The sequence below is a fragment of the Lampris incognitus genome, chromosome 6, assembly GCF_029633865.1.
Source record: "Lampris incognitus isolate fLamInc1 chromosome 6, fLamInc1.hap2, whole genome shotgun sequence".
NCBI classification, from domain to species: domain Eukaryota; kingdom Metazoa; phylum Chordata; class Actinopteri; order Lampriformes; family Lampridae; genus Lampris; species Lampris incognitus.
Window position 1 is genome coordinate 42,065,048 of NC_079216.1, and position 26,949 is coordinate 42,091,996.

The following is a 26,949-nucleotide window of genomic DNA, read 5'->3' on the forward strand; positions in this document are numbered from 1 at the left end:
GACATTTGTTGAAGGCAGATGTACTTCATTAAAATCTTTTCATCTCATTGGTTTAAGTATTATCTGAGACCCACTGCATTTATGTTTAGACAAATGAAATAGGTTGGTTTGATAGTAAACCTTGTCCTTGCCGATATTAACGCTCCAAAAAACATCAAACATGATACTTTGTCAGTTTTACCTTAGAAACAATAAATTTATAAAATTAGAAATCACACAATCAGTGCAAAGTACAACACAACTTCCATTAATTTATATGAATAAAAGATACTGTAAAATAATGTTCCATCATCACAGTGATTTTTTTCCTACACCATCTATTCTGTATTTAGGCTGACGAAGCCCTAGCAGAAGCACAGTGTGTAAAAATGCTGTTTTCCATCCATGAACTAATGTTTGTACTATAAGCCAGAAAACCTGAGACTATGTATACCTGTAAATGGAATTACAGTTCTAAGGATGAGGTATCCTGTGACGGGGCAGATGTTGGTGGTCTTTTAACCAGTCCCCTCTCTGAACCCATTCTTCCTTGGTTTTCTTTTCTCCTGCAAGAGGCCTTGTTGCCCTTTAATACATTGGGCCTCTGGGACCAATGCAAAGTTTCAGACTGGAAAGATGGCAGTCCCATCTGAAAGAGGCTGGGTGTCCGAGACACTTGGGGGAAAATAATCTCTTCTTTTTTCTCCTGTTCTAGTAAGGTCTCCTTGGACAGACTAGGGAAACAGAAGAAGCATGTCGAAGACCATTACACAAAAGACCATGTAAAAAGTGGCAAAGCAATGAAAGTAACCCGATTAATCCTTGTCAAATTAATCTTATTGAAATCCATCCAAGACAACTTTTATTAAAAGATTTTAGAATCAGACTTTTCAACAGGCTTAATTAAGCCTTGATATTTTAAGCCATCCATCCATCCATCCATTTTCCAAGCCGCTTATCCTAATCAGGGTCGCGGGGGGCTGAAGCCTATCCCAGCAGTCATTGGGCGGAAGGCAGGGAAAACACCCTGGACAGGCCGCCAGTCTGTCACAGAGCAGACACATTCACACCTAGGGACAATTTAAGTCCGATTCACCTGACCTACATGGGAGGAAACCGAAGCGCCCGGAGGAAACCCATGTTATTTTTATTGTTATGTTACTGTAATGTTATTTTAAGCCATTTCAGGAAAAAAATGCAAACTTGGGCTCTACATGTAACACATTCTGCAGCTTTCATACCTTTGGCTATAACTTGCATGCCTGACTGTCCAAGAATCCCCAGACTCTTCTGTGACTGTTTGATCCCGTTGTTTCTTCATCTTGCATCTAAATCTGTCATCTAGAAAACTGGAAGAGTGGATTTATAAGTGCCAGACAGAACAATGGATGAAAAACTAAACAGTGCTCACAGTGAAACAGTGATAATAGTGACATAAACCTTTGTCCTCTATAGTCTGTGATCCTCCATCCACGCAAGATCGCATTGCCAAATGAGTCACTTTTGCTGAGTGGGTTCTCGGATGCTGGTTCTTTCTGCTCCTGCTCTTTAAGTGGCAACCAATCTGATAAAGGCAAGCCAGTTGAAAACTCAAATAAAAACTCCAGGGACATATTCCATGTAAGGAATTGTGGTGTAGAGATATACATTATTAATCCCCATGGGGGAAATCCATTCTCTGCATTTAACCCATCCTAGCTGTGTAGCTAGGAGCAGTGGGCAGCCACAGTTCAGCTCCTGGGGACCAACTCCACTTCTTCCCTCCTATTGCCTTGGTCAGGAACACAGGCAGGAGTATTAACCCTAACATACATATCTTTGATGGTGGGAGGAAACCGCAGCACCCGCTGGAAACCCACGCAGACACAGGGAGAACATGCAAACTCCACACAGGAAGGGCCTGGGTATCGAACCCAGAACCTTCTTGCTGTGAGGCAACAGTGCTAACCATTGGGCCACCATGCTGCCCTTTTTTGTTAGAGATATACTTTATTAATCCCCGTGGGGAAATAGTGCATAGTCACCTGTTATAACATCCATTTCCTGGTCCAGCTGTTTGTGTTTGATAGTGTCTGTGCTCAAGATGGACGGTGATCCCTCGCTCACAAAGAAGTGTATTGACCCCTGTGTAGCATTTCTGTCTATGCAGGGCTGATGGGTGCTGGACTTGGCAGGGTGCAAGTTTGACAACATGCAGGGTTCCAAGCCCCTTAATTGAAACATTTCGGGAGCTGCCTTGAACAGTGTGCCTGAAAGGGACCTGGCACATATGAAACACAGTGTTTCCTTTACAGTCAATGAGCTTAAGTGTTCCCGAACAGCTGAAAATTTTTGAATACAATAAAAATCCATTTTACATTTTATGATCTCATTACCCAGCTCTTCTGAAATGAATAAAAAACATAATTGCAGTTGCAGCACAACTGGTCACAGGTCATGATACAAATATCCAAATCAATGTTGTCCCCTAACTGCAACAGATTCTGGAAATGGTTTTGGAATGGGCCCAGACTGAAAATAACCCAAATTATTTTAAACATACGAAAAATTGCCCAGAAAATACTAAAAACTTCATACAAATAATTCAGCCTTGTGTAGCTTTGCAGCGTCTGTCAACATGGATATTTTACTATGACATTTACCTGTAAGCAGCTGAAAGTGAAGCTGGTGGCCTACCTGAAAGGGAGGTGAGTTTTGCTTAAGGAAAGCCACAGTATAGGAGATATTTGAACTTAGATAAAAAATGATCCAAGTTAAAAAATGATCTAGAATGATTTGAAAATAATCAAAGCTTTCAATTTGTAAATTAATGAATTTTGTGATTTCTCTGTAGAACTGCACTCAGGCCCACCTCTCCAGATTCTATGAGAAATCAAGGACAGTCCTGTCTGTCGAAGCTCTGGCTGGGAAAGCTCTGTGGCATTTGGCTGAGGTGGGAGAAGGGCACTTAGATGGAGTAGCTTAGTTGAACATTTAGGAGCCTTCCCCACTTCTGGTTCATCTGTGAGGGCCAAAGGTAAACATACCATTTATCAAAAGACAAGACCTGTCCTCATGTCAAAGTTGTTTAATAAAACTGCACTTGCTCGGCAGACTGTCTAAGTTGCATGGTAATTGTACTGTAACATTGTATTTTGTCCCTGGCTATTATGAGGATAGAAGTTGATGATAGCAGTGGCACTGGGAACACTGGAGAGGTGAAGATTTTAGAAAGACTTCCCCTTACATGATTGCTTAGTTATGGATGTGCTGAGATGTGGATATGCTTTGGCGCTGTGATCCATGTATGAAGTCCTCATAGCTTCCAGGCATTCATTCTAAAACGGAAAAATTAAATAAAATTTAATCAAACCCACATTCTAACAGGAAAATTTCGATCCTTTGATATCAAGTATACCAATAGTTAGCCTTTTCATGTTGCTGTTAAGATGGATCGTTCCTCTCCATTTTGAGGAGAAAAAAAACGAAACACATTTCTAATTCATTCCACTGAAAAAATGACTTTTAATATGGCTTAAGTTGGGTTTCATCTGCACATTTTTACTGCTTTCCAATAAAATGTAAATACTAAAACTATCTTTAAAAAAACAAGGTAGCGACAGAAAGGATGTATTGTGGGAACATTTAAACAGCTCAACCGAATAGGAAAAGAAGAAAAATTGAAAATAACAGCCAAGCAAAAGTTGTCACTACTTTGACAGGCTCGCCATCCTGCCCCAGAGTCACATGAACAATGCCTCCAGGGTGAGTGGGTGGATGAGGAATTACAGGTTTCCGTATCAGACTGTCCACTTTCACAGCAAATGGCCCCTTGTAGGAAATACAAAGAGGAATGTTTCTGACATGTTCTCACTGTTTTGTCTCTAGCTGTTTATTTCTCAGTCTCTTTAATTCACACACTCTTACTATACTTCATACCTGCATTCTCCTATTTCTCACCAAAGTCTTCTCCTGGATCCTCACTTTTACCATGTCCTCACTGACTAGGTTGGGTTCCTGTAAAGAACATTCACTGGTCACTCTGAGTTATTGTTAGGTACTGGCTTTAGAGTGTGCTGGCTGAATTTGAGGGTCTTTGTCCCTTGCAATATGTTTGATGTTGCTGTGAAGGACCTTAGGCTGTGTGTTTTCCTCAGCTCTCATCTGTCGCAGTCTGTTCCTGTCCTTACAAGTTCTCAGGTGCTTCTTCTTGACTGGAATTTGCTGCGGAGGGGAACAGTGGCATCATGGGAGATTTACATTTGAAGGCATTATGAACTGAAAAAAAGAAACACTTCTCTGTATTTCAAAGTTCTCAGGGATCATTTGATCCAAATGGGGGTATCTCAGTTACATAGCATACTGCTGACGTAAGAAAAAGCTGTTACCATTTGAGTGCATGCCTCTATCCATACCTGTGTATGAACGGTGTGTGCTTGGTGTAGTAAATGTGTTGGCAGTCCATCAGAATCTGTGCTGTTTGAACCACTGGTGCTGCGAAGACAGGAAAGAAATGTTCACATTCTGGCAGAAGGGAACTTTGAAATAGTTGTGAAAGCCCATCTCAGTGAACTTACATTTGTGTGAGTCTTGGCAAAAGATATAATATTTCTATTATTACCTCGACTCCAGGTCAGAAACAGGGATATTGCAGTCATTCCCCAACTCTTTGCCTAGCCTCTGTTTGACCTCTTCTCTCAACATTACTGCCAGCTCAGTCAGACAGTAAGTGGTCTGGCACACACAGACACACAATATAAAACACACAATAACAATGGCACAAAACACACAGCACCCACTGATCAAAAGTAAATGTAGGTGCTGTCAATTCAAGTTATAATTTAATAGAATATATTTTGAAGATTACGTGTCCATGTTTTCCATTTCCTCGATAAGGTTACGCTAATAACAATAGAACAAATACTTTGATGTTCAATCCATATTCCTACATAACTTTCACCAGCACCCAGACACAGTTGGATAGACTATTTTTATGAGTCACCTTGGTTGGATCAGGGTCACAGTAGTCCAGCAGGGTGTCACAGAAGTAGTAGCCCAGGGATTTAAGGTCACGTGTGGTGAAATGAGATCCCCTTCTCATACCTGGGATCCATAACTTAAGGATATTAAAAAAAAGTGAAGATGGATGACACATATTTATAAAAAAAGAAAAGAAAAGGATAACCTTACCCAGAGTGGAGCCTCCAAAGCTGGATTCCATTGTGTAGCTGTTTCTGATGCCCAGCCTCCACATGACAATTCGTCCTGTGCCTTCTTTGCTCTTCTGCACACGGAACTTACAGCTTCTGAATGAGAACTGAGGGGAAGCATATATTAATCATTTTCAACAGATTTGATTAGGGTTGCAACCTAATGATTATTTTCATTATCGTAGTCATTTGGCTACGATACTGAAACTGGCGCTGGAGGTGGCAGAGTTGAAGATGGTAAGCTTTTCATTGGGAGTGATGAAGAAGGACAGGATTAGGAACGATTACATTAGAGGGACAGCTCAGGTTGGATGGCTTGGAGACAAAGCAAGAGAGGCAAGATTGAGATGGCTTGGACGTATGGAGGCGAGATGCTGGGTATATTGGGAGAAGGATGCTGGATATGGAGCTGTCAGGGAAAATGAAAAGAGGAAGGCCAAAGAAGAGGTTTATGGATGTGGTGAGGGAGTGCATGCAGGTGGCTGGTGTGACGGAGGAAGATGCAGAAGACAGGGAGAAATGGAAACCGGTGATCCGCTGTGGCGACCCCTACTTGGAGCAGCCGAAAGTAGTAGTAGTAGTAGTAGTGGTAGTAGTAGTAGTAGTAGTCATTTGGCTATTTTTTCTATGAAATGATAATCATTTAGTCCATAACGTGTCAAAAATGCCCATCATAAGTTCCCAGAGCCCAAAGTGATGCGTGTGAGAGCAATTCATATTTGATGTTTGCTTACTTTTAATCTTTCACCATGTGTGACCTATACCATATTTAACTTTATTTTACATTGCTTAGACAGATGCTTAAAGTCCATGTGTAACAGGACAAAGATAGTCTTATAAGGTGTCTTCTCCAGGTGCACAAATAAAGGCCTATTGTTAACTGTTGGTTGATAGCAGAGGAATGTATGGGAGACTGACTGAATAGCAAGTCTGTACACACTAATTGGAGAAATTGCCTTGGTGGGATGAGAGCTGGAAGATATGAGATAAAGAGGGGAAGAACAGGCAACTGCCCTATAAGAGAGACTATACTGTATTGATCGGGTCGCATTCAAGCGTCTGGGCTGGAGTGCATCTGTTCATTGAACATATATTAAAATTGTGTGACAATACTGTAAGAGATTTTTGTCTCACTCCTCATTTAATGTCAGAGTGGAATTAAATAATTGCCACGACGTGTCAAAATTGTCTGCTTAGTCCTTCAGACAAAAAAAAGCCCTATCTACTCATATATTTTAGTAATGTGTGTGTGTGTGTGGTGTTAGTGTGTGTGTGTGTTAGTTAGTGTAGATAGCGGGACCAAAAACTAAAGCATTTATGATCCTAATTCTTTTTGGAGGTGGTAGGTATTGTCTCAGAGAGTAAGGGAAAAATCCCAGAAAATTCAAATTATGCATAAATATGCAAAATATGCATTTTTCTAAAAATGGCTAAAAACCACTTTTCTCGGCATTTCAGATGATTCTGAGCATCTTTGATTTTTTTCACCTATATAAAATAAAAATTCTGGGACTCAACTATGTTTTGGCATTATGCAAAATATATGCATTTTTGCAAAAATGCACTTATGATCCTAATTTTTTTTGGAGGTGGTAGGTATTGTTCCAGAGAGGACCAGAAAAATAGCAGAACATTAAAATATAATTATAATAATTATGCATAATTATGCAAAATATGCATTTTCTAAAAATGGCTAAAAACCACTTTTCTCGGCATTTCAGATGATTCTGAGCATTTGGGGGGAGGGAGTTGGAGTGGTGGTGGGGGTTTAGGGGCAGGGGAAGGCGGTTAGCTGGCAGGATGAAGAGGAGGGAGATTTAAACGGGTGGATAACCAAACCGCTACATTGTAGCGGGGTTCTTCTTCACCCATATATTTTCGTAATGTGTGTGTGTGTGGTGTTAGTGTGTGTGTTAGTTAGTTAGTGTAGATAGCGGGACCGAAAACTAAAGCATTTATGATCCTAATTCTTTTTGGAGGTGGTAGGTATTGTCTCAGAGAGTAAGGGAAAAATCCCAGAAACTTTAAATTATGCATAAATATGCAAAATATGCATTTTTCTAAAAATGGCTAAAAAACACTTTTCTCGGCATTTCAGATGATTCTGAGCATTTGGGGGGAGGGAGTTGGAGTGGGGGGTAAACCACTTCTCTGCATTTCAGATGATTCTGAGCATTTGGGGGGAGGGAGTTGGAGTGGGGGGGTTAGGGACAGGGGGAAGGCAGTTAGCTGGCAGGATGAAGAGGAGGGAGATTTAGACGGGTGGATAACCAAACCGCTACATTCTAGCGGGGTTCTTCTAGTTCATTTTATAACTACATAAACCAGAAGAAGAAAAAAAGCAAGCAAATCACAGCTTTGTGAAGTTGCAACTTCACAAAGCAGCTGCTGTGAAGTAGTAACCAGCAAATGTTTGGTATTCGTTTTTCTTAGTAAATGTCTGAAATGATTCATCTATTACCAAACTTGTGAGTATTAATAAATGAAAACCAAACAGAACTGTTTTTCTTGGTAGACCATGTTTAAGAAGAACAGACAGTAGATGGGACAATGTCATTCTACTTTTGCTAAGGTTTTTTTTTCTTCCTAGAAATGTTTTTCTGTGAAAGTTTCCTCATCCAGTTGAGGTTCTAAGGATATTTTCGCTATTTGTCATTTACTGTATCCGCCTGTTTTTCCACTGTGTGAATATAAAGCCATCTGTGACTGTAACTTTGAGTTAGGCTACACAAATAAATTAGACTTGACTTTTTAAGTAGTCTGAAAAGCTGTCTCTAAGCAGGAAGCTGCCCATTTTTTCACTTATTTGTTGCTTGATAAATATCGCACACAGCTGCCAGCACTAAGACACCAAAGGTGGGGGCACCTCTGTAGCCAAAAGGTTACAGTGCATACCACATGGTCACAAGGTCTCCGGTTCAACTCCAACCGGCGACTTATATTGCATGTCATAACCCTCTCTCCCTCCCCCTCATTTCCTCTTTACCTCTCCACTATCTAATAAAGATAAAATACAAAAAAAATCATCTGTAAGACACCAAAGGTCTCAAATCAGTGTGTTGTAAGACCCAAACAACTATGACCCACCTTTCAGTATTCAAGCAGCAATCCTCCTTTTCCTTGATGTGTGGTGTGCAATAAGTATTCAATAATAATAATAATAATAATAATTACATTTATATAGCACTTTTCTAGACACCCAAAGCGCTTCACATTAAAGAGTGTAACTCAATCCAACCACCACTAATGTATAGCATCCACCTGGGTGATGATGCACAGCAGCCATTTTGCACCCGAACGCTCACCACACATCAGCTTGAGGAGAGGGAGGAATGACTGAGCCAATTACATGGGGGGGGGGGGGGATTAGGTAGCCAGATGGAGAGAGCCAGGTTGAGAATTTTGCCAGGGCACCAGGGAACCCCGCTACTCTTTGTGATAAGTGCCTTGGGATCGTTAATGACCACAGTGAGTCAGGACCTCAGTTTAAGGTCTCATCCAAAGGACGGAATAGAAATTCATTTTTTATTTCTACAATATCACAACTGATATTGCAGTTTGTCCCATGATGTTCACAAACAGCTGTATCAAACCTGCAAACCACAAGTATGTAAAATGTTTATATACTTTTCAGTGAAACTTTTTAGTTGAATCGTTTTGAAGATATTAATGAATCTTGGCTGAATGAACTCCAAACATAATTCGAGATTCCAAAACCAGTGTCAACTAGACTGAGTAACTAAATACACTAAGGTCAACAAAAGTTATTTCCGTATATGGGTTTGACCATGAAATTAATGTTTGCTGCTTAAATGATAAACTGCTAAGAAAGACTACAAAATAAATACTGCCTAACAACACTTATTCTTCAAGTATTGTGTTTTTGAAGACTCCTAAGTTATACATATGTAGCCCGTGGAATTAAATACCACACAGGACACAATTACTTCCGGGGTTCTTGTAGCTTTAATTTTATTGTTTGAACCTTTGAATGCAGATCGTTTTACTGAGTGCATAAATTCCTGTGTCTTTCGAGCAAACAGCTCATAAATGTTCACAGATGTGGCAAGTTTAACAGAAAAGATTTTAAAAGGAAAATAATAAATACAAAAATACAAAATACGGTGCAAAATACGGCAGTGGACTATGTATGTTAAACAGGGTTTAACAAAGACATGTGGAACTTCCTGAAGATTGCGCAACTTCTCACTCTGTCAGTTACCTTGTCATGCCTGCAATGGCGAACAGTGGTCGACGGCTCGCGCCCAAAATCAGCGAACATCAACTCCAGTAGCGTTTACTACGGAGTCAGAGCACCGTCACACCGCAATCTTCAGGTGGTTCGCACAAGAAAAAAGAAAGAATACCCAAGATGCACTTGGATAACTTGCAGAAAGAGTACCCAAGATGCACTTGGATAACTTGCACGAGGTTACAATAAAGTCCGCAACACTGCCACTTACTGGTCAAAACATGCAATGACAACCAAAACTATAAAAATACACTCACAATCTGCTTCACAATTTAAATACATCAAATGACATTTTACATGGCTTGACAGTGTAACAATTACATATATTAACAGTTAAACTATACTACATTTAAGTGGAAAATCATTTAACATATTTAACAGATTTACCACCCGGCTACATACTCCCCTGCAAATATAGTCAACGTCCTCGGTGACTATGAAACATGAACTGACTCAAATACTCCCTGCAAGGCCTTTTAAAAGAGAGCAGCACCCAGGCTTGTCAAAACCTTAGAGACCATGTCTGTGCTGACTGAGACTGCATTACAGGCTGACTTTGGCAGATGAAATGGGTTTGAATGAGATCCAGCCATTTCCCGCTTGCTTTTCCTAATGGCAGGTTTAGGTGCATAGGTTCTACGTCCTGCTCCACCAGCATCATCTGTTAGTGCGGGCCTGTCCCTGTTTTCAATAATGGGCAAGTCACTGTCGCTAACGTCTGGATGCACATCATTAACACATTCTGTTTCTGTGCCACAATTTCTCATATCTGAATAACCTTCCTCAGGTCCTTCACCGTCACTCTCATCTGTGGGTGCTGTCACATGTAAACTAACACTTTCTGCTGCAAGAGGCAGGTTAGATACTTGCACAAGCCGGCGAGGGATGACTTCCTCAACAATAACAAAATCAGCCTCAGGTGACTCAGGCTCATCCTCAGCTACAGGCTGTGTAGTGGTCTGTAACCTAGTTCTAGTTCTGGGTTTGGGAACTAGTTTTGCACAAGGTCGCAACTCTGACCTATGAACTCTTTTAATGGGACCTCTCTCAAAAGGTTCAACGGTGTGTGTGGTACCCTGGATGTCAACTACCTTGTAGACTGTTGAGGTCCATGTGTCCTGAATCTCATGTCTACCTGGGGGTCTGTGACGTAGGAAAACCAACTGACCAATGTCCACAGGAGGACAATACACCTCATTTTGCAGTGAGATCCTCTCAGCTGCCTTCTGCTCTGAGTACTCTCTGGCTCTCTCGTGTGCCTGTCTGAGTCTCTCCTGATGAACAGACAACCAATCCTGTTTCCTGTCTGACACACACTCACGCCCTAATAAAGCATCTACTGGGAGATGTGGCTGTACCCCGAAAAGCAAATAATAAGGCGAGTACCCTGTGGTGGAATGAGGAGTGACATTATAGGCATATACTACTTCAGACAGATGCTCTGGCCAACGCTTTTTTTTCTCTGGTGGGAGTGTCCTTAACAAGTCATGGAGTGTGCGATTGTATCTTTCACACTGACCGTTTCCCTGTGGCCTGTAGGGAGTTGTCCGTGTCTTTTTAACCCCATAGAGTTTGCACAGCTCTGCTATAATTTCACTCTCGAAATTTCGACCTTGGTCTGAGTGCAGTCTCTCTGGGACCCCATATTTCATGAGCCACTCCCTGAGCAAAACTTTAGCTGTAGTGTCAGCCTTCTGGTCTTTGGTAGCATACGCTTGTGTGAACTTTGTAAACACATCGGTCACAACAAGGACATTTTCACGGCCATCTGAAGCTGCCTCCAACACTGTAAAATCAACAGCAACCACTTCTAGAGGTCGGGAGGCCAGGAATGCCTGAACTGGAGCATGGATTTTTGGCTGAGGCATCTTGGTCAAAATGCACCACTCGCAGTTTTTAACCCAGCTTTCAACATCCTCACATAGCCCTACCCAAAAACACCTCCCTCTTAGCAAGTTTACAGTGCGCTCTATGCCCTGATGTCCCATGTTGTTATGTACATTTTCTAGAACTTGGTCCGTCAAACAACTAGGCACGAGTAACTGCCACACTTCTCCATGACGTGGGTCTGTGATAACCCTGTACAACAACCCTTCTCGTTGTTGTATGCATCTCCATTGTTTCAACAATCTTTTCACTTGACTAGACGGGGCTGCTCTCTCTCTGGGACATGGCCTCCTCCCCCGATCCCAAAATGCCCTAAACTCTTTTAGGGTGCGGTCACCGGCCTGAAAACCTACCAGCTCCTCTCTGGTATAACCTGGCAGTGTGGGGGTGTTGCCCTGTTTAGTACCTGTCTCACCAGACCTCGACTCCCCAGCACGGATCTGTCTCACTTTGTAACACTCGCAGACCTCTAGAGACAAGACCAGGATCCAGAACTGCTCCTCGCTCAATCAGGTTACACACAGCGATACAGTTGTCAAAATCCGAGTCAGGGTCTGTTTCAGGCTCCCCTGCAAACTCCTGCCTAGAGAGAGCATCTGCGGCGGCATTACTGCAACCAGGACGGTACTTAACCTCAAAATCAAAAACAGACAGTTGCGCTACCCACCTCTGCTCTATAGCACCTAACTTGGCTGTCTTGAGGTGGCAGAGGGGATTGTTATCAGTCAGGACAACAAACTTTGAACCAAGCAAGTAACCCTTGAATTTTTCAGCAACTGCCCATTTTAAGGCAAGCAACTCCAACTTCATGCTACTATAATTACGGTCATTCTTCTCAGCCTGGCGTAGTCTGCGGCTAGCATATGCTATGACACGTCTGGTATCACCTTGCTGCTGACACAATACAGCGCCTAATCCATGCTGACTAGCATCTGTCTCAACTACGAATGGTTGTGTGAAGTCGGCAAAACCCAAAATGGGAGCAGAGGTAAGTTCTTCCTTTAACTGCTCAAAGGAAGAGTCACACTCTGGTGTCCGCATATTACAAAACTGGTGACCTACTTTCTCTGTTTTCTTCACACCTGAACATTTGTTGACTAGGTCATGCAGTGGCCCGGCAATCTGTGAGAAGCCTCGAATGAATCTCCTGTAGTAACTACAGAAACCCAAGAACGACTGCAGCTCTTTGGCAGTGGTTGGGACCTTCCAGTTCTTAACAGCAGAGACCTTGGAGGGGTCAGTTCCTATACCTTCTGCTGACACCTGATGACCCAAAAACTTAACTGACTGTTGTAGAAAAGCACACTTCTGCAACTTCACCTTAAGGCCCGTCTCTGCCAGTCTCTTAAACACAGTCTCAAGTCTCTCCAAATGCTGCTCAAATGTCTCTGAAAAAACCAAGATGTCATCTAGGTAGACCAGGAGTATCTGAAAAATGAGATCATTCATAGTAACTTGCATAAGTCTCTGAAATGTAGCTGGACCGTTACAAACACCAAAAGGCATTCTCACATACTCATACAGACCAAATGGTGTAGTAAATGCAGTCTTAGTCCGATCTCTCTCATGCGTAGCTACCTGGTGGTATCCGCTCGCCAGATCTATGGTCGAAAAGAACTTTGCCCCTCTCAGCGCATCAAAACTCTCATCAATTCTCGGGAGCGGGAATGCATCACGTCTTGTCTTTGAGTTGAGTTTCCTGTAATCGACACATAGCCTCAGACTACCATCTGCCTTTCTCACTAGTACTATGGGCGAAGCATAAGCACTGGAGCTTTCTTGAATGACCCCTTTTTTTAGCAGCTTGCCAATATGTTCCCTGACTTCACTGTACTGTGTGGGTGGGATTCGTCTGTATGGCTGTGTTACAGGTATGTCATCTGTCAGATGGATCTCATGTTGTACTTTGTCAGTGTGGCCTAGATCTTCATCTTCTGTTGCAAACACAAAAGAGTACTTCTCCAGTAACAAAGTCAGCTGTGCTTGCTGTTCTGGGCTACCACAAAAATTGAGCTTGCCGAGAATTTCCTGCGCATCTGTCGGTGTTTCGGGGTGTTCACTGATACTCACTTGTTCAGTGTCTGCTGAGATTCTCTGGAACTGTACCTCACAAAGCTCATCACTTTTCACACAGTCTACCTGAGTCAAAACCCCTAGCCTAGTCCATAGCCCTAGACAGATATCTTCATCAGACATGTTCATGACTCGGACTGGAAAAATGTGATTGCCCGATGAAACCAAAGTAGGCACAACAACCAAACCTCCAGGAACGGGGACACCCACAGACTCCAGCAACAAAAAAGAACCATCCTCACTCACGGTCCTGAGTCCCCTAGCCATAACTGTAGCAGCAGATGAAGCAGGTATATGGACTACATCCTTACCAGCTACCCTAGCGAAAGAGAGTCTGTCTGTTGCATGTACTGCATGAAGATGATTAAAAGCCTCTCTCCAGTTTGAGTCAAACCTCTCCTGCAGTGTGGTGTCAAACTCAGTGTGTACTAGCTCTCTGCATTTTTTGACAATGTTCATCCCTATTAGACCTGGAACAGAGGAAGAGTGTTCAGAATCTTTAACTATCAGAAAACCTCGCTCTGGGATAGTCAGACCCATGGCTTCTACATCAAGCTCCACATAGCCCATATAGGGTATGTCTAATCCATTAGCTGCAGTGATCTTTAACCACTCAAATGCCGGGTGAATGTCTTCGCCTTTCACTGACAGGTGTTCCCTGAAAAAACTCTCAGAAATTGTACTGACCTGGCTACAGTGTCAAGTAAGCAGGACACTGTAACACCTCGTAGTTTTACCTCAACAGTTTTACATTCTCTGACTGCATGCTCTAAGATCCTGCTTCTGTCTGGCGTCTCTTTTGGTGAGCCAGCTTCCTCCCCTCGAGTTGTGTGGCTCATGACAACTGAGTGCGAGTTTTCCTGCACTACAGAAGAACTAGGTGTTGTGTCCCCTTGACCCCCTCTGGCCTGTGGGCATTTTCTTGCAATGTGACCTATGCCTCTACACTTGAAACAGATAGGCTGACCATCTGGTGTGAACTTTGGCTGGGGTCTAGGTCGTGGCTTGGTCTCTAGGAATGTCTGTTGAGTGCTGCGCTTACTCAGTTCACCTACAGCAAAGGCTAGATCAGCGAGTGTTTTGCCTAACTCTGCTAGCTGTTTTTCCTGATGGGCTACTGCTCTCCGAACATCATTTAATGCAATACCTTGGTCATTGTTTGTTTTAACAGTAGAGCACTGGGTTTCTGGAACCTCTGATGTAACTTGGTTGCTCTTTATGACCCTGGGACGATGAGACCTGCTGTCCTCCATCTCCCACAGGAGGGCCTCGTTCCTCACATCTAGAAGACTGCTCTCTGGTTTGTCCCTAACCATTTTCCTGAGTTCACGCCTGAGTGCTGCTTCTCTTAAACCCTCAATAAACCGGTCTCTGAGCACAGTTTTCTCATTAGGTATTACATCTGTAGACTGTTTCACTACAGAGCTCAAAATCTGGGATAGTGCATGGGAGTAGTCACGGAGGTCTTCTCCATCAGTTTGGTTACGGTTGTAAAAGGTCTGCAAAAGCTGTGTGGAACTGCGCTTTTCCCCAAATGCATTGCTCAGGTAAGAGTATAAATCACTGGGCCCCACTGACTGACCCCTCATGCATAGTCTCACCTCTTCTAATGCAGGGCCACGCAATAGAGATAGTATATAGTCACATTGTTCTTCTGTTGTTTGCTCTCTGTATCTTAAAACCTTTTCAACCTCTTCAATAAACTCTTCGACAGATCTCCTGTCTGTACCACACTCCCCACTAAATGCTTGGATCTGGCGTTCTCTTGGAACGTAGATGTATGAACGTGTGGGTGTACTGTTATCACTTGCTCTCTGAGCCCTTGCTTCACCATTTAACCTGGTGAGCTCATCTCGCAGTCTGGCGAGCTCTTGCATGGTGGTCTGCATTTCTTCTGTAGCACCTTCACCTATACCCGTTATGCCACCTGAGGTGTGGCCATTATCATTACGTGAACTCCCTTCATCACCAGAATCACTAGACATAATGATATATTAATCTTTACTCAGTCCAATATAAATGAGGATATTTAGTTCAAAACCTGGTTCAAGGATACTACAAGGACAGTCTTTAACTTGGAGCCTTGCTGGATCTTGGTCTTTGTAGCTGAAGTTAGCGCTGGAGTCCTCTGCGCTGGTACGGCTGAGTCGTGTGAAACAGGAAGCACCAGAACCTCGTAGAGCCCCTCACGTCGTCTCTCGCTGGTCACCACCTCTACAGCAGGATGGCTTCAGACTCAACACCAACGGACGTCACCAGCAATCTTCACCACTGCCGTATTTTTTATTTTTTTAAGTAAAAATAAGCCACTCTGTTGCCAATTAAAAAAAAATGTTTTAGCTACACCCCACTCCTGGTACCAAAATTATGTAGCCCGTGGAATTAGATACCACACAGGACACAATTACTTCCGGGGTTCTTGTAGCTTTAATTTTATTGTTTGAACCTTCGAATGCAGATCGTTTTACTGAGTGCATAAATTCCTGTGTCTTTCGAGCAAACAGCTCATAAATGTTCACAGATGTGGCAAGTTTAACAGGAAAGATTTTAAAAGGAAAATAATAAATACAAAATACGGTGCAAAATACAGCAGTGGACTATGTATGTTAAACAGGGTTTAACAAAGACATGTGGAACTTCCTGAAGATTGCGCAACTTCTCACTCTGTCAGTTACCTTGTCATGCCTGCAATGGCGAACAGTGGTCGACGGCTCGCGCCCAAAATCAGCGAACATCAACTCCAGTAGCGTTTACTACGGAGTCAGAGCACCGTCACACCGCAATCTTCAGGTGGTTCGCACAAGAAAAAAGAAAGAATACCCAAGATGCACTTGGATAACTTGCAGAAAGAGTACCCAAGATGCACTTGGATAACTTGCACGAGGTTACAATAAAGTCCGCAACACTGCCACTTACTGGTCAAAACATGCAATGACAACCAAAACTATAAAAATACACTCACAATCTGCTTCACAATTTAAATACATCAAATGACATTTTACATGGCTTGACAGTGTAACAATTACATATATTAACAGTTAAACTATACTACATTTAAGTGGAAAATCATCAACATATTAAACAGATTTACCACCCGGCTACACATATAAAGGTCAGAAAAATCTTTGATAAACTAGAGGAGTGCACTCAGTACAGTGCAGCTCTCCACCAGGCAAATCAGATGTATCTTCCCTTCTCCGGTGTTCAAAGTTGGCGACAAACCCTTTTTTGCCTACCAGGAGAAGGGAAATACACGCACAGAAAAACCAGTTTTTCCTGCCATTATAAGACTTTTGCACAGCGCCCAAGTCGATTGAACAGGAAATATGGGGGAAAAAAGTTTTTAATATGCAGCACTCAAGCTAAAAAAAATCTACCTAATAAAAACATTGTCCCAGTCAGTCTATGGATGCGCAGCCTCCTAGGCAGACCCTCGCACGAATACAACCAAGTCTGACATGAAATGACAGAGATCAGGATATTATAATTTCAAAGTCCTTAATAAAAGACTTCAAATTTAACCATCGCAGCTTTCATGATGTAAAACGAATCAAGGCGAATGGCTGCCCTGCTGATTGACTTTCATTCATAAAACAATGGTAAGAAAACATAGCTCAGCCATGGGAAATGTTTTATTGTAGCTACTGAGATGATTTCCAGCTGTAACTGATTAATCTTGAAATTGTGTTTTTATAGCGGTGTTTTCACATTGGAGACTATGGCACTTCGTGTGGCGGCAAGGCGAATTATTATTGAATAATTCATCCAGTTCTCCTGTGCTGAGATCAGCAGTGAATGATTTGCTGGCATGCCAGATAAGATCGACTTCTCATTTGCTTTCAAGATTCATACCCAAATACATAATGTTTTGGTTTTGACACTAATGCTGCCAGATCTGACTCAACCATAGATGTGAGTCGCGCATGCGCACAGTTGCCTCAGAGTGGGCAGCAAAAGAGCAGCATTGGTCAGCGAGATGGAGAGTGAATGAGGAGAAGGCACGGCGATAGTGAGAATAAATGTTTTTTCAAAAGTTTTTAATCACCGTAACCACAAGAGGTTCTTCATACACTCATAACTGTGCACAAAAAGGCTGATACGTCCCATAGTTTGCAAGATTAGCCGCGGACAGAGAGACACAGGCACACGTGTGCACGGCCAAACACGTAATCCCCTTCAGGCTACTGCATGGCAGAAATAAAAAAGAAATGGAACAATTTTACCTTGTCACTGGTGTTTTTGCTCATCATTAGTGGGAAGACTCTCTCGTGAAGCTGAAGTGAAGCACCATCACGGTTGTTACAGCCATACATGAAGACGTTGTTTTTACGGCTGTGGCCATGGAAGTCACAGTATAGAACAACGTCCCTTTCAGCCATCAGTCTGGAGGAAATGTGGAAAAACAGGCCTAGAGGGTGTTTGCCAAACATTTCAGACTAGGCACAAACTTCGCTGCACCATAACAGCTACACCAGCAAGCAGGTCAGCAGTGGTGTTGCACACATAAAGAATAATTTGAAGCTTTGAGTATTTTTCCAGCGGTTTTCATTACAATAGGTGTATAAAACACACTTTGTGTGCTTTTCGGGCTAAGTGCAATCAAAGCTGCCAACGCATTTAAACAGATGACTGTAAAGTTCTCTTCCCATGTTCAGAAACACATTTGTAGATTCAAAGAACATTAGGGTTAGTCTAGTTTAATCTGTAATAATAATGACACAGTTGTAGATAATACAACTATTATAATAATGAATATAGGCAGGACAAGCAGCACAATCTCTCTGCCTGTGTCTCTTGCAATGTAGTGGCCTGCCTGGTCTGAATACAAAAGCTTTGGGAAAAATTTTTACTCAGTGCTACGGTTCCATTCTGTGACTAGTCACGGTACGAAATGCAGGTCATTTGGACTTTATCAAAACTCCCTCTCATAATATTTCAAGTGTGTATATGTGTGTGTGTGTCTCACCTTTTCACCATGTTCCGGGTGTGCCACACACAGGGAAAGGAATCCCTGAGCATGGTCCTGTAGTTTCTATTAAGATCCCTACCCGCCAGGGAGCAGCGATAATTCCCCACCACCACACCATCTGGGTTCAACATTGGCACCACCTAAATAAAGAAAGAAGGAAAAGAGAAAACATGATGGCATGTTAGTTATTAAAAACAGGTAAGATTTATCCAACGAGTTTCTGTCCAAATCAGGACTATTGGACAGAAATACTTCATTTAGTGAACAACATATCCATCCATCCATCCATCCATTATCCATTCATCCATTATCCAAGCCGCTTATCCTGCTCTCAAGGATGCTGGAGCCTATTCCAGCAGTCATTGGGCGGCATGCGGGGAGACACCCTGGACAGGCCACCAGGTCATCACAGGGCCGAGACACACACACACACACACACACACACACACACACACACACACACACACACACACACACACACACACACACACACACACACACACACACACAAACACATTCATACCTAGGGACAATTTAGTATGGCCACTTCACCTAATTTACATGTCTTTGGACTGTGGGAGGAAACCGGAGCCCCCAGAGGAAACCCACGCAGACACGGAGAGAACATGCAAACTCCACACAGAGGACGACCCTGGATGACCCACCAAGGTTGGACTACCCCGGGGGCTCCAACCCAGGACCTTCTTGCTGTGAGGTGACCGCGCTAACCACTGTGCCACCATGCCACCAACAACATATCCTTCCCCTTTATTCAGCAACTAAGATGTGCTAAAATTAAAGTGAATAAATTATGTAATATCAACAGTGAGCTAGGCATTGGATTTGCTATTTGATTCTCCTAAATCACCTTAAAAACAAAAGTATCCCTGAGTAGCTGAGCATCATCTGAGTCTCCAAGCAGAAAGTCCAGAAATCCTTCCATCATCCAGGAACCATTCGTCTCCCCAGGGTGCACTCTGGCCGTTACCACCACTGCCTTTTTGTGTCTCCCCTCCACCCTGCCACCCCTTGGGGATGTTATCGTCAACACAGGCAAAGGATTTCCAGCAAGACTGCGGCACAGCACCCTGAGTTTACAGTATTGTGCAACTGATGGACTGGAGGTGACACGGACAAGGTAGCGCTGCAGGTGAGAGTAGGTGTAGGGGTAACAGTGGGCCAGGTAGCAGGTGTCTGCATCATATGGGAACTGACATGTCCAGCTGAGAGAGTAAAGAGTGATTGTGTCTTTGTTCTTATCCTGATGAGAAAAAGATGAGAGGTGATGACATTTCTTTTTTTATTATCTTATTCTGTTTTATTAGTAAAGCTATGTTAATTCAAGATTACTTCATTTGTCCCGTGGGAAATTTGTCTTGAACATAAAGGCTGTCACATAAAAATGCATACAGTATAGTGCAGTAACAGACATAAAGTGCACAGCACATAAAAGTGAAGAACTAAAGTGCATTCAAATATGTGCATCATATCCCCTCATTTCACATCCTCCTTATGGCCTGAGTTTAGGAGGTTCACTGAGAGGGATGAAAGAGTTTTTGTACCAGTTCAGGTATCGTTTCCTGTTTTTAATTGGAACCCTGTAGTGTCTACCTGATGGCAGCAGTTCATATTCTGAATACAGGACATGAGAGGGGTCAGCGATCATTTTCCTAGCCTGTTTAGCTATTGTCTTATCAAAGAGCATTTGGAGGGAGGGATGCTTCCTCACCCCCATCACTTTCATTGCTGTGTGGACCAGTATGTTTATTTGTGAGTTTAACTTAACTTATATGATACCAAACCAACCTGAAATTTCACTTGATTTTTTTTTTGTAGTATAATTTTGTCATTCTAGCAATGTAACATATTTTAGTATTGTTTTCATAGGGTGATCGGTTTGACTTTGATCAGTGAGATAATTTTATCTCTCTTACTGCACTCCTTTTCCCAGCCATATGATGACCCAATTTTTATGCTATTCTCATCAAATGTGCTTGGCCAAGTGCATCTAAAAATTATTATCCAAGTTGGTCAGTGGACCCTGAATTAGCGCACAATTGTTATCCATGATAGTTTGGTAGCCACTTAGCTAACTAAAACTTGAAGGATCAAAAGTGACTCTCTTGACCAGTTTTATAGTTCTGTTTTAAACGAGAAGTGAGACACTCATTTAAGTTTACAAATGCCATTAAAGTCACATTCCTAAACTGCACTAACTCTTAAAAAAAATCAACACTCGAATAATAATAATAATAATGGATTACATTTATATATAGTGCATTTCTGCACAAAGCGCTTCACAGTGAGGGGGGGAAACTCACTTCAACCACCACCAATGTGTAACACCCACCTGGGTGATGCACAGCAGCCATTTTGCACCAGAACGCTCACCACACACCAGCTTGAGGTTGAAAGGGAGGAAATCATTGAGCCAATTACACGGGGGGATGACTAGGTGGCCAGATGGAGACAGCCAGTTTGGGAATTTTGCCAGGACACCAGGGGGCCCTCTACTCTTTGCAATAAATGCCATTGGGTCTTTAATGACCACAGTGAGTCAGGACCGTGGTTTAACGTCTCATCTGAAAGATGAGTCATGTTGTTAGGTTAGTGTGGTGAGCTGTTTTAGTGGGCCATTTAGCCTAAGCATGAGTTACACCCACCTGATTATAATTCCGATGATATCTGATATTGGAGCCGATGCGGTGCCAGCCAACACCTTTCTCTTTGGAGGCTCTCTCAGAGTACAGGAGTGGCCTCATGCCCAGAGAATACAGGCTGCTCCTCTTCATCAGGTTGACAATAATGAAGTGGTAGGTCACTCCAGCCTTCATGTTCCTGACCCTGAAGTAAAACCACTGCGTGTGTTTGTTGGTGTACATGTCTGTGTGCAAGGTTAGCTCGTAGGCATAGAGACCCCTGGGTATTGGCGGACAGAGAATTGGGTGAGAGATTGACCTGGCATTGTGCCAGGGTAATGGCAACCATCTGGAATGAAAATTAAGAGATTGAAAATCTGAAACAACAAATCAGGAGACTCACACTTGTACAGCTTTCTGAAGGTTCCCACTCTCAAAGCGTGACTCAAAGTCTAGGGCAGTTTGACTCTGATGTATGGCACAGGAGGCAACGTTCTTAACAGGCCCCCTGCTTCCGCCGATTCGAGAGCGGGTGAAATAGGGAGTCTTAGTGGCTTAAAAGACCAGGGGATATGCAGAAGAGAGGTTAACAGGGATTCCATAATTCATGCCAGGAAGGATTTCAAGCAGTTGGTAATATCTGAGATCAGAAAAAATAAGGCAATGAATAAAGTCTACAGCCATAACCTAAAGTGTATAGCCTTTTTCATTATAAAGTTACCAAGGTCATCGCAGTATACCACATGCCCCTTATCCTCTCCAACTGGCATGGGTACCTCCTCATGTCCCATTGGCTTGTAGAACAGCTCTGGCTCTGGTGGGTTCCACTCTAGAACACAACATTGTATGTAACTTAGATGTGACGACGATCAAAAAAAATCCAGTGCTGTGTAACAATGTTAGGAAGCCTAGTTATCATCACATAAATAGCAAATAAAGACACTAGGTCAGTTAATATATTTCGGATTATACATGAACCATGGGAGTTCTCTATCTTTGATGTTGCATTCATTAATTCATTATCCAAACCGCTTATCCTTACTCAGGGTCGCGGGGATGCTGGAGCCTATCCCAGCAGTCATTGGGCGGCAGGCGGGAAGACAACCTGGACAGGCCACCAGGCCATCACAGGGCCCACACACACACACACACACACACACACACACACACACACACACACACACACACACACACACACACACACACACACACACACACACATTCACACCGAGGGACAATTTAGTATGGCCCAATTCACCTGACCTGCATGTCTTTGGACTATGGGAGGAAACTGGAGCACCTGCAGGAAACCCATGCAGACACGGGGAGAACATGCAAACTCCACACAGAGGACAACCCAGGACGACCCCCAAGGTTGGACTACCCCAGGGCTCGAACCCAGGACCTTCTTGCTGTGAGGCAACCGTGCTAACCACTGTGCCACCGTGGCCACTCTTTGATGTTTCTTGGCAGTTAGTTCTTCATTCTTTGGGTTTGTCAACAACCTTAGGAGAACAGCATACCTATGTGATGGATAACGTCGTTAATGACCTCACACTCTATGGGCCAACGTACACCCTGGAAGGGGCAGGATGTGGAAAGGAAGGTAAATAGGTCCAGAGGCTCCCTGAGTCTGAATACAGGCCGACAGCCATCGAAGTCTATCGCCAACTGTCTGGTCCTCAGCGCCTTATCTATGTTTAAGGAGACTGAATGGGAACATTCATCATTTTGCTGCTTTCTAAGGTCACAAACCAGTACAGTGGCTTGAAACATTCTGTAGAGACAGAGTGTAAATAAACTGTAAAATATGTGTTCCTTCATGCTTATGACCCTTCCATAAGGAGATTAGAGATGAAAATGTTCAGCGGTGGTTATTTTTATCTAGTGCTTAAACGATTTGTTGATTAAATTGTATTGTATGTATTGTCTGTGGTTTGGAGGTTAAATGGCAGTACACCATGACACTGAGACCAGATTGATATGACGGAGTACCCAGCGAACAGGAAGTGATCTCCATGGAGAACCAGGTGACCTCTTTCTTGCGAGACAAGGGAATTGTAATAGACAACAACAACATTGAAGCGTGTCACCCTCTCCCTAGGAAAAACAGTAAGAATAGACATGAAAACACAAGGTTGCACTACTCAAAGAAGACTGTTGAAAAACACAAACGTTTTCTTAAACGAGCATCTGACAGAAAGAAATGCAGACATTGCCAGAAAAGCTCAACATCTAAAAAAAAAAGAGAAAAAAAGGGAAAGGTACAAGATATATAGACTGCAAGCTGCAAAATATTCAAAAAGCTAAAATGATCCCCAGAGGAGGCAAAAGTGCTGGTCATCAGAGATGAGAAGGATCTTAAAAAATTTCAGTGAGTACTAACAACACAACAGAGCTCAACACACCAATCAATAAAACATGCAAAGTAAAACATTATACACAACCAGACAGTAGTCTTTGATCAACAACTGGAGACATTGATGATCAGCTAACAGCAAGGATTAGAGAACATGAAAAAAGAGAAATTAAAAACTACTTAAATAATTAAAGATATTCCAAACACAAATCACAGGATATGGAAAAGGATATCGACCCAGAAAATAATTTCTTCAACAACTGTCTATAATACTACAGTGATGATCAGTTTAACATGACAGTGAACTCAGTTCATAAAATTTCAATTATCCACATTAACAGCAGAAGCCTATATGCCAACTTCCAAAACATCAAAGAATATTTAAGTCACTTCAAGAATCCATTCAACATAATAGCTATAGCTGAAACATGGATTAGCCCTGAAAAAGGTGCTGACTTTGAGTTAGCCAGATATGAATTGTCTTATAAGAATAGAAGGAACAAAAATGGAGGGGGGGGGGTTGCTTTGTAGTATGTGAATTACAGCCTCAATTACAATTTCTCCCCAATTGTATCCAACCAATTACCCCACTCTTCCAAGCCGTCCCGGTCGCTGCTCCACCCCCTCTGCCGACCTGGGGAAGGCTGCAGACTACTACATGCCTTCTCCGATACATGTGGAGTCGCCAGCCGCTTCTTTTCACCTGACAGTGAGGAGTTTCGCCAGGGGACGTCATGCGTGGGAGGATCACGCTATTCTCCCCAGTTCCCCCTTCCCCTGAACAGGTGCCCCAACTGACCAGAGGAGACACTAGTGCAGCAACCAGGACACATACCCACATCCGGCTTCCCACTTGCAGACACGGCCAATTGTGTCTGTAGGGATGTCCGACCAAGCCGAAGGTAACATGGGGATTCGAACTGGTGATCCCCATGTTGGCAGGCAACGGAATAGACTGCCACCCAGACGCCCCTCAACAAGCTATTTTTGTAAAGTCAATTGCGTTGAAGTTCAAGGATTTAGTAGAATTTAACACAGCACAAATAATGTTCAAATCAAGAAACAAGCTACTACCGAGTAATATACAAAAAAATATTCTCAGATAGAGAAGGGGAATATAATTTGAGGGAAATCAAACTTCAAGAAATGATGTGTTCATACAACTTTGAAGAGCATGGGCATTTCAATCTGTGGGGTAAAATTGTGGAACAGTCTTAGCATGGAATTCAAACAAAGTACAAACATTACGCAGTTCAAGAAGTACAAAGGATAGGGATGACGAAGAGCTGTGTTAACAATTTAAGTTTTACTTATCGCTAAACATTTCTTATTACATTTTTTTTTCATTTTTTCTCTCTATGACACCGAGTGGATATTGGGGTTGCACGTAGCACTGAGATCTGTTTATTCTTGGTACATGACATAAGGATGTGTTTTTCTTTTCCTTTCTCCCTTGTTTTGATGGGGGTTTTTCTCTTTTTCTCCTATTTGTTCACAGTAGTTGAGTTTGTATTGTGCAGCAGCACAACTTGCATTGAATTTGAACTATACAGTACAGTGAGAATTGAGTTTGAAATGTATGGTAGTTGAATTAACTTAAGACTAGGTGAGAAGGCGTAGGAAAAAAGTGTATACTTCCTCTTACTCCTTTTCGAACATGTAACAAATAATCTGATGCATACGGAGATTTTCACTGATTTTGATGTGTGGATTTGTTGATCACTTCAGATTATTGGCAATGGCTTATCTGTAAGTTATAGCCTGATCATTTACATGTTCAAAATAAATCCTAATTCATTCATTCATTCAAATTGATCAGTCGATTGACAAGTAAATTAATTAAGTTATAATTTTGGCAACTGATCAATAGTTTTAAGTGATTTAACAACCAAAAATACCAAACATTTGCTGGTTACAGCTTCACAAATGCTAAGTTTTACTTGCCGTTCTCAGATTCATAATGAGCACTTCAAAGTGATACTGACACCAAAATCTGAAAATTCCTATTGATAAACGACGTTCCGAGTTCGAATGTGACCACGGAGAAATTCAGTGGCCAAAACAGCGCGTCTGCGGCCACTCGAGAGAGATCTGTGACTGACTGTAAATGGTGTCCAATGACAAATTGTGCCGGTGGATACGTAGACAACAGGCAATTTGCATATAGGGTGTGTCCGTAGCGAAATGCTATTGACCCTTTGCACGTGACGTCACGTCCCACTCGCGGGGAATATGAACGCCATGACGGACGGCAGGAAGTGATAGACCGGGAAATTCAAAAGCGAACAACAAAAACAAACAAAATATTGCGACGGATGAGTAGCTATTATAGTTTAAATTTAAGTGATAACTACCAATAGGCAGAGTAATGTTGTGGAGTATGGAATATGTGGAGAAGTTAGCGATAGCAGGGTTAGCTACCGACCCGTACCTTCTTCCTACCGATGTGTTCACGGATTTAGCAAAATCGTCCAGTCTGCCCGAGTTCAATCCACACGATCTGTACAGAAACACGGAGAAGCCGTTCTTTCACCCGCTCCTGCTAGCTACTTAGCTCGAGTTTATGCTATTTTGCTGAGACTTTATTATCGATCTTGTTACGACGTATTGCTATTGTAACCGGTTATTTTCTTGCCCGGTGCGGGATTCGAAACGAGGTGTACTGCACCACAAGGCGACATCACTAACCGCTCGGCTAAAGGGTCAGACCCGTTAACCAGGGACTAACGTATCTTGTTAGTAGTTTACACTATCTATCTATATCTATCTATCCGTCTATCTATCTATTTATCTAAATATCTATCATCTATCTATCTAACAGTTATTTGTATCATCGAACTTATTATTCGCCAAGTTGTATTGCACTGTAGTGGTTATGGGGATACATAATTCCCCTTATTGAGCTGGTAGGAACGTTTGTTTACAGCTGCTGTTTTCTCGGTTCGGGTTTACAGTGGTGCACTTCCGCTGCGCGGGTTTTTTGTTGTTGTAATGGTGGAAGGAATAAATGGTGCACGTTGTGTAGCCGAAAGAGAAAGTTGTCACGACTCCTGCTTGAGCTCCTCTACACTGGTGACCCCGACGTTTGTCTCTTGGTAGTTATCAGAGACAATCTTTCAGACGAACATGGTTGACGAAATCAACGCGGTTTCTCTCAAGTAGCCAGAGTTCTGGGAGTCATCGGCAACGACATGGTTCGCCCAGGCGGAAGCGCAGTTTGCTATCCGCAAAATAACAGATGATGCTACTAAATACTACTACGTGGTATCGGCGCTCGGGTGTTCGACTGCAACTAGAGTGGTGAGTCTCCTTACAAATCCTCCGGCGGCAGACAAATACAAGGGGCTCAAAGATCACCTCTTGCATATTTTTGAACTTTCCGACGCCGAGAGGGCCCACCGTCTCTTTTCTCTGCAAGGCTTGGGTGACAGCAAGCCATCCGAGCTCATGGACAAAATGCTGAATCTGCTGGGACCGGCGCACACACCTGATTTCCTCTTTGTCCAACTGTTTCTGCGACAATTGCCTGCTCAGGTGCGGACCGCTTTGGCTAACACCAGCATTACCGATTGCCGCAAGTTAGCTGAAGAAGCTGACAAGTT

At 42.7% G+C, this 26,949-nt stretch overlaps 1 protein-coding gene across 1 annotated transcript; it reads right to left on the reverse strand.

Moving 5' to 3' along the window:
- Positions 1–442: 442 nt before the first annotated feature.
- agbl2 (AGBL carboxypeptidase 2) lies at positions 443–22,764 on the reverse strand. The gene is made up of 21 exons (XM_056282410.1): positions 22,512–22,764; positions 21,710–21,817; positions 21,392–21,542; positions 21,013–21,268; positions 19,218–19,610; positions 18,347–18,489; positions 17,604–17,763; positions 5,149–5,275; positions 4,961–5,061; positions 4,580–4,692; positions 4,374–4,452; positions 4,093–4,182; positions 3,898–3,975; positions 3,673–3,789; positions 3,206–3,296; positions 2,831–2,980; positions 2,622–2,655; positions 2,004–2,239; positions 1,420–1,543; positions 1,221–1,328; positions 443–713 (listed from the first exon to the last, which is right to left on the reverse strand). Exons 1-21 carry the CDS (start codon positions 22,762–22,764, stop codon positions 446–448), a joined length of 3,180 nt encoding a protein of 1,059 aa, XP_056138385.1. The 3' UTR covers positions 443–445.
- Positions 22,765–26,949: the final 4,185 nt, after the last annotated feature.

Excerpts from the sequence above, each read along its gene's own strand:
- agbl2 (XM_056282410.1), bottom strand. The coding sequence starts at position 22,764 with ATGTTTCAAGCCACTGTACTGGTTTGTGACCTTAGAAAGCAGCAAAAT. Across the intron at positions 3,790-3,897 it reads TGAGAAATAGGAGAATGCAG|GGGCCATTTGCTGTGAAAGT; the intron begins GTATGAAGTATA and ends ATTTCCTACAAG. Across the intron at positions 714-1,220 it reads CATGCAAGTTATAGCCAAAG|TCTGTCCAAGGAGACCTTAC; the intron begins GTATGAAAGCTG and ends CTGTTTCCCTAG.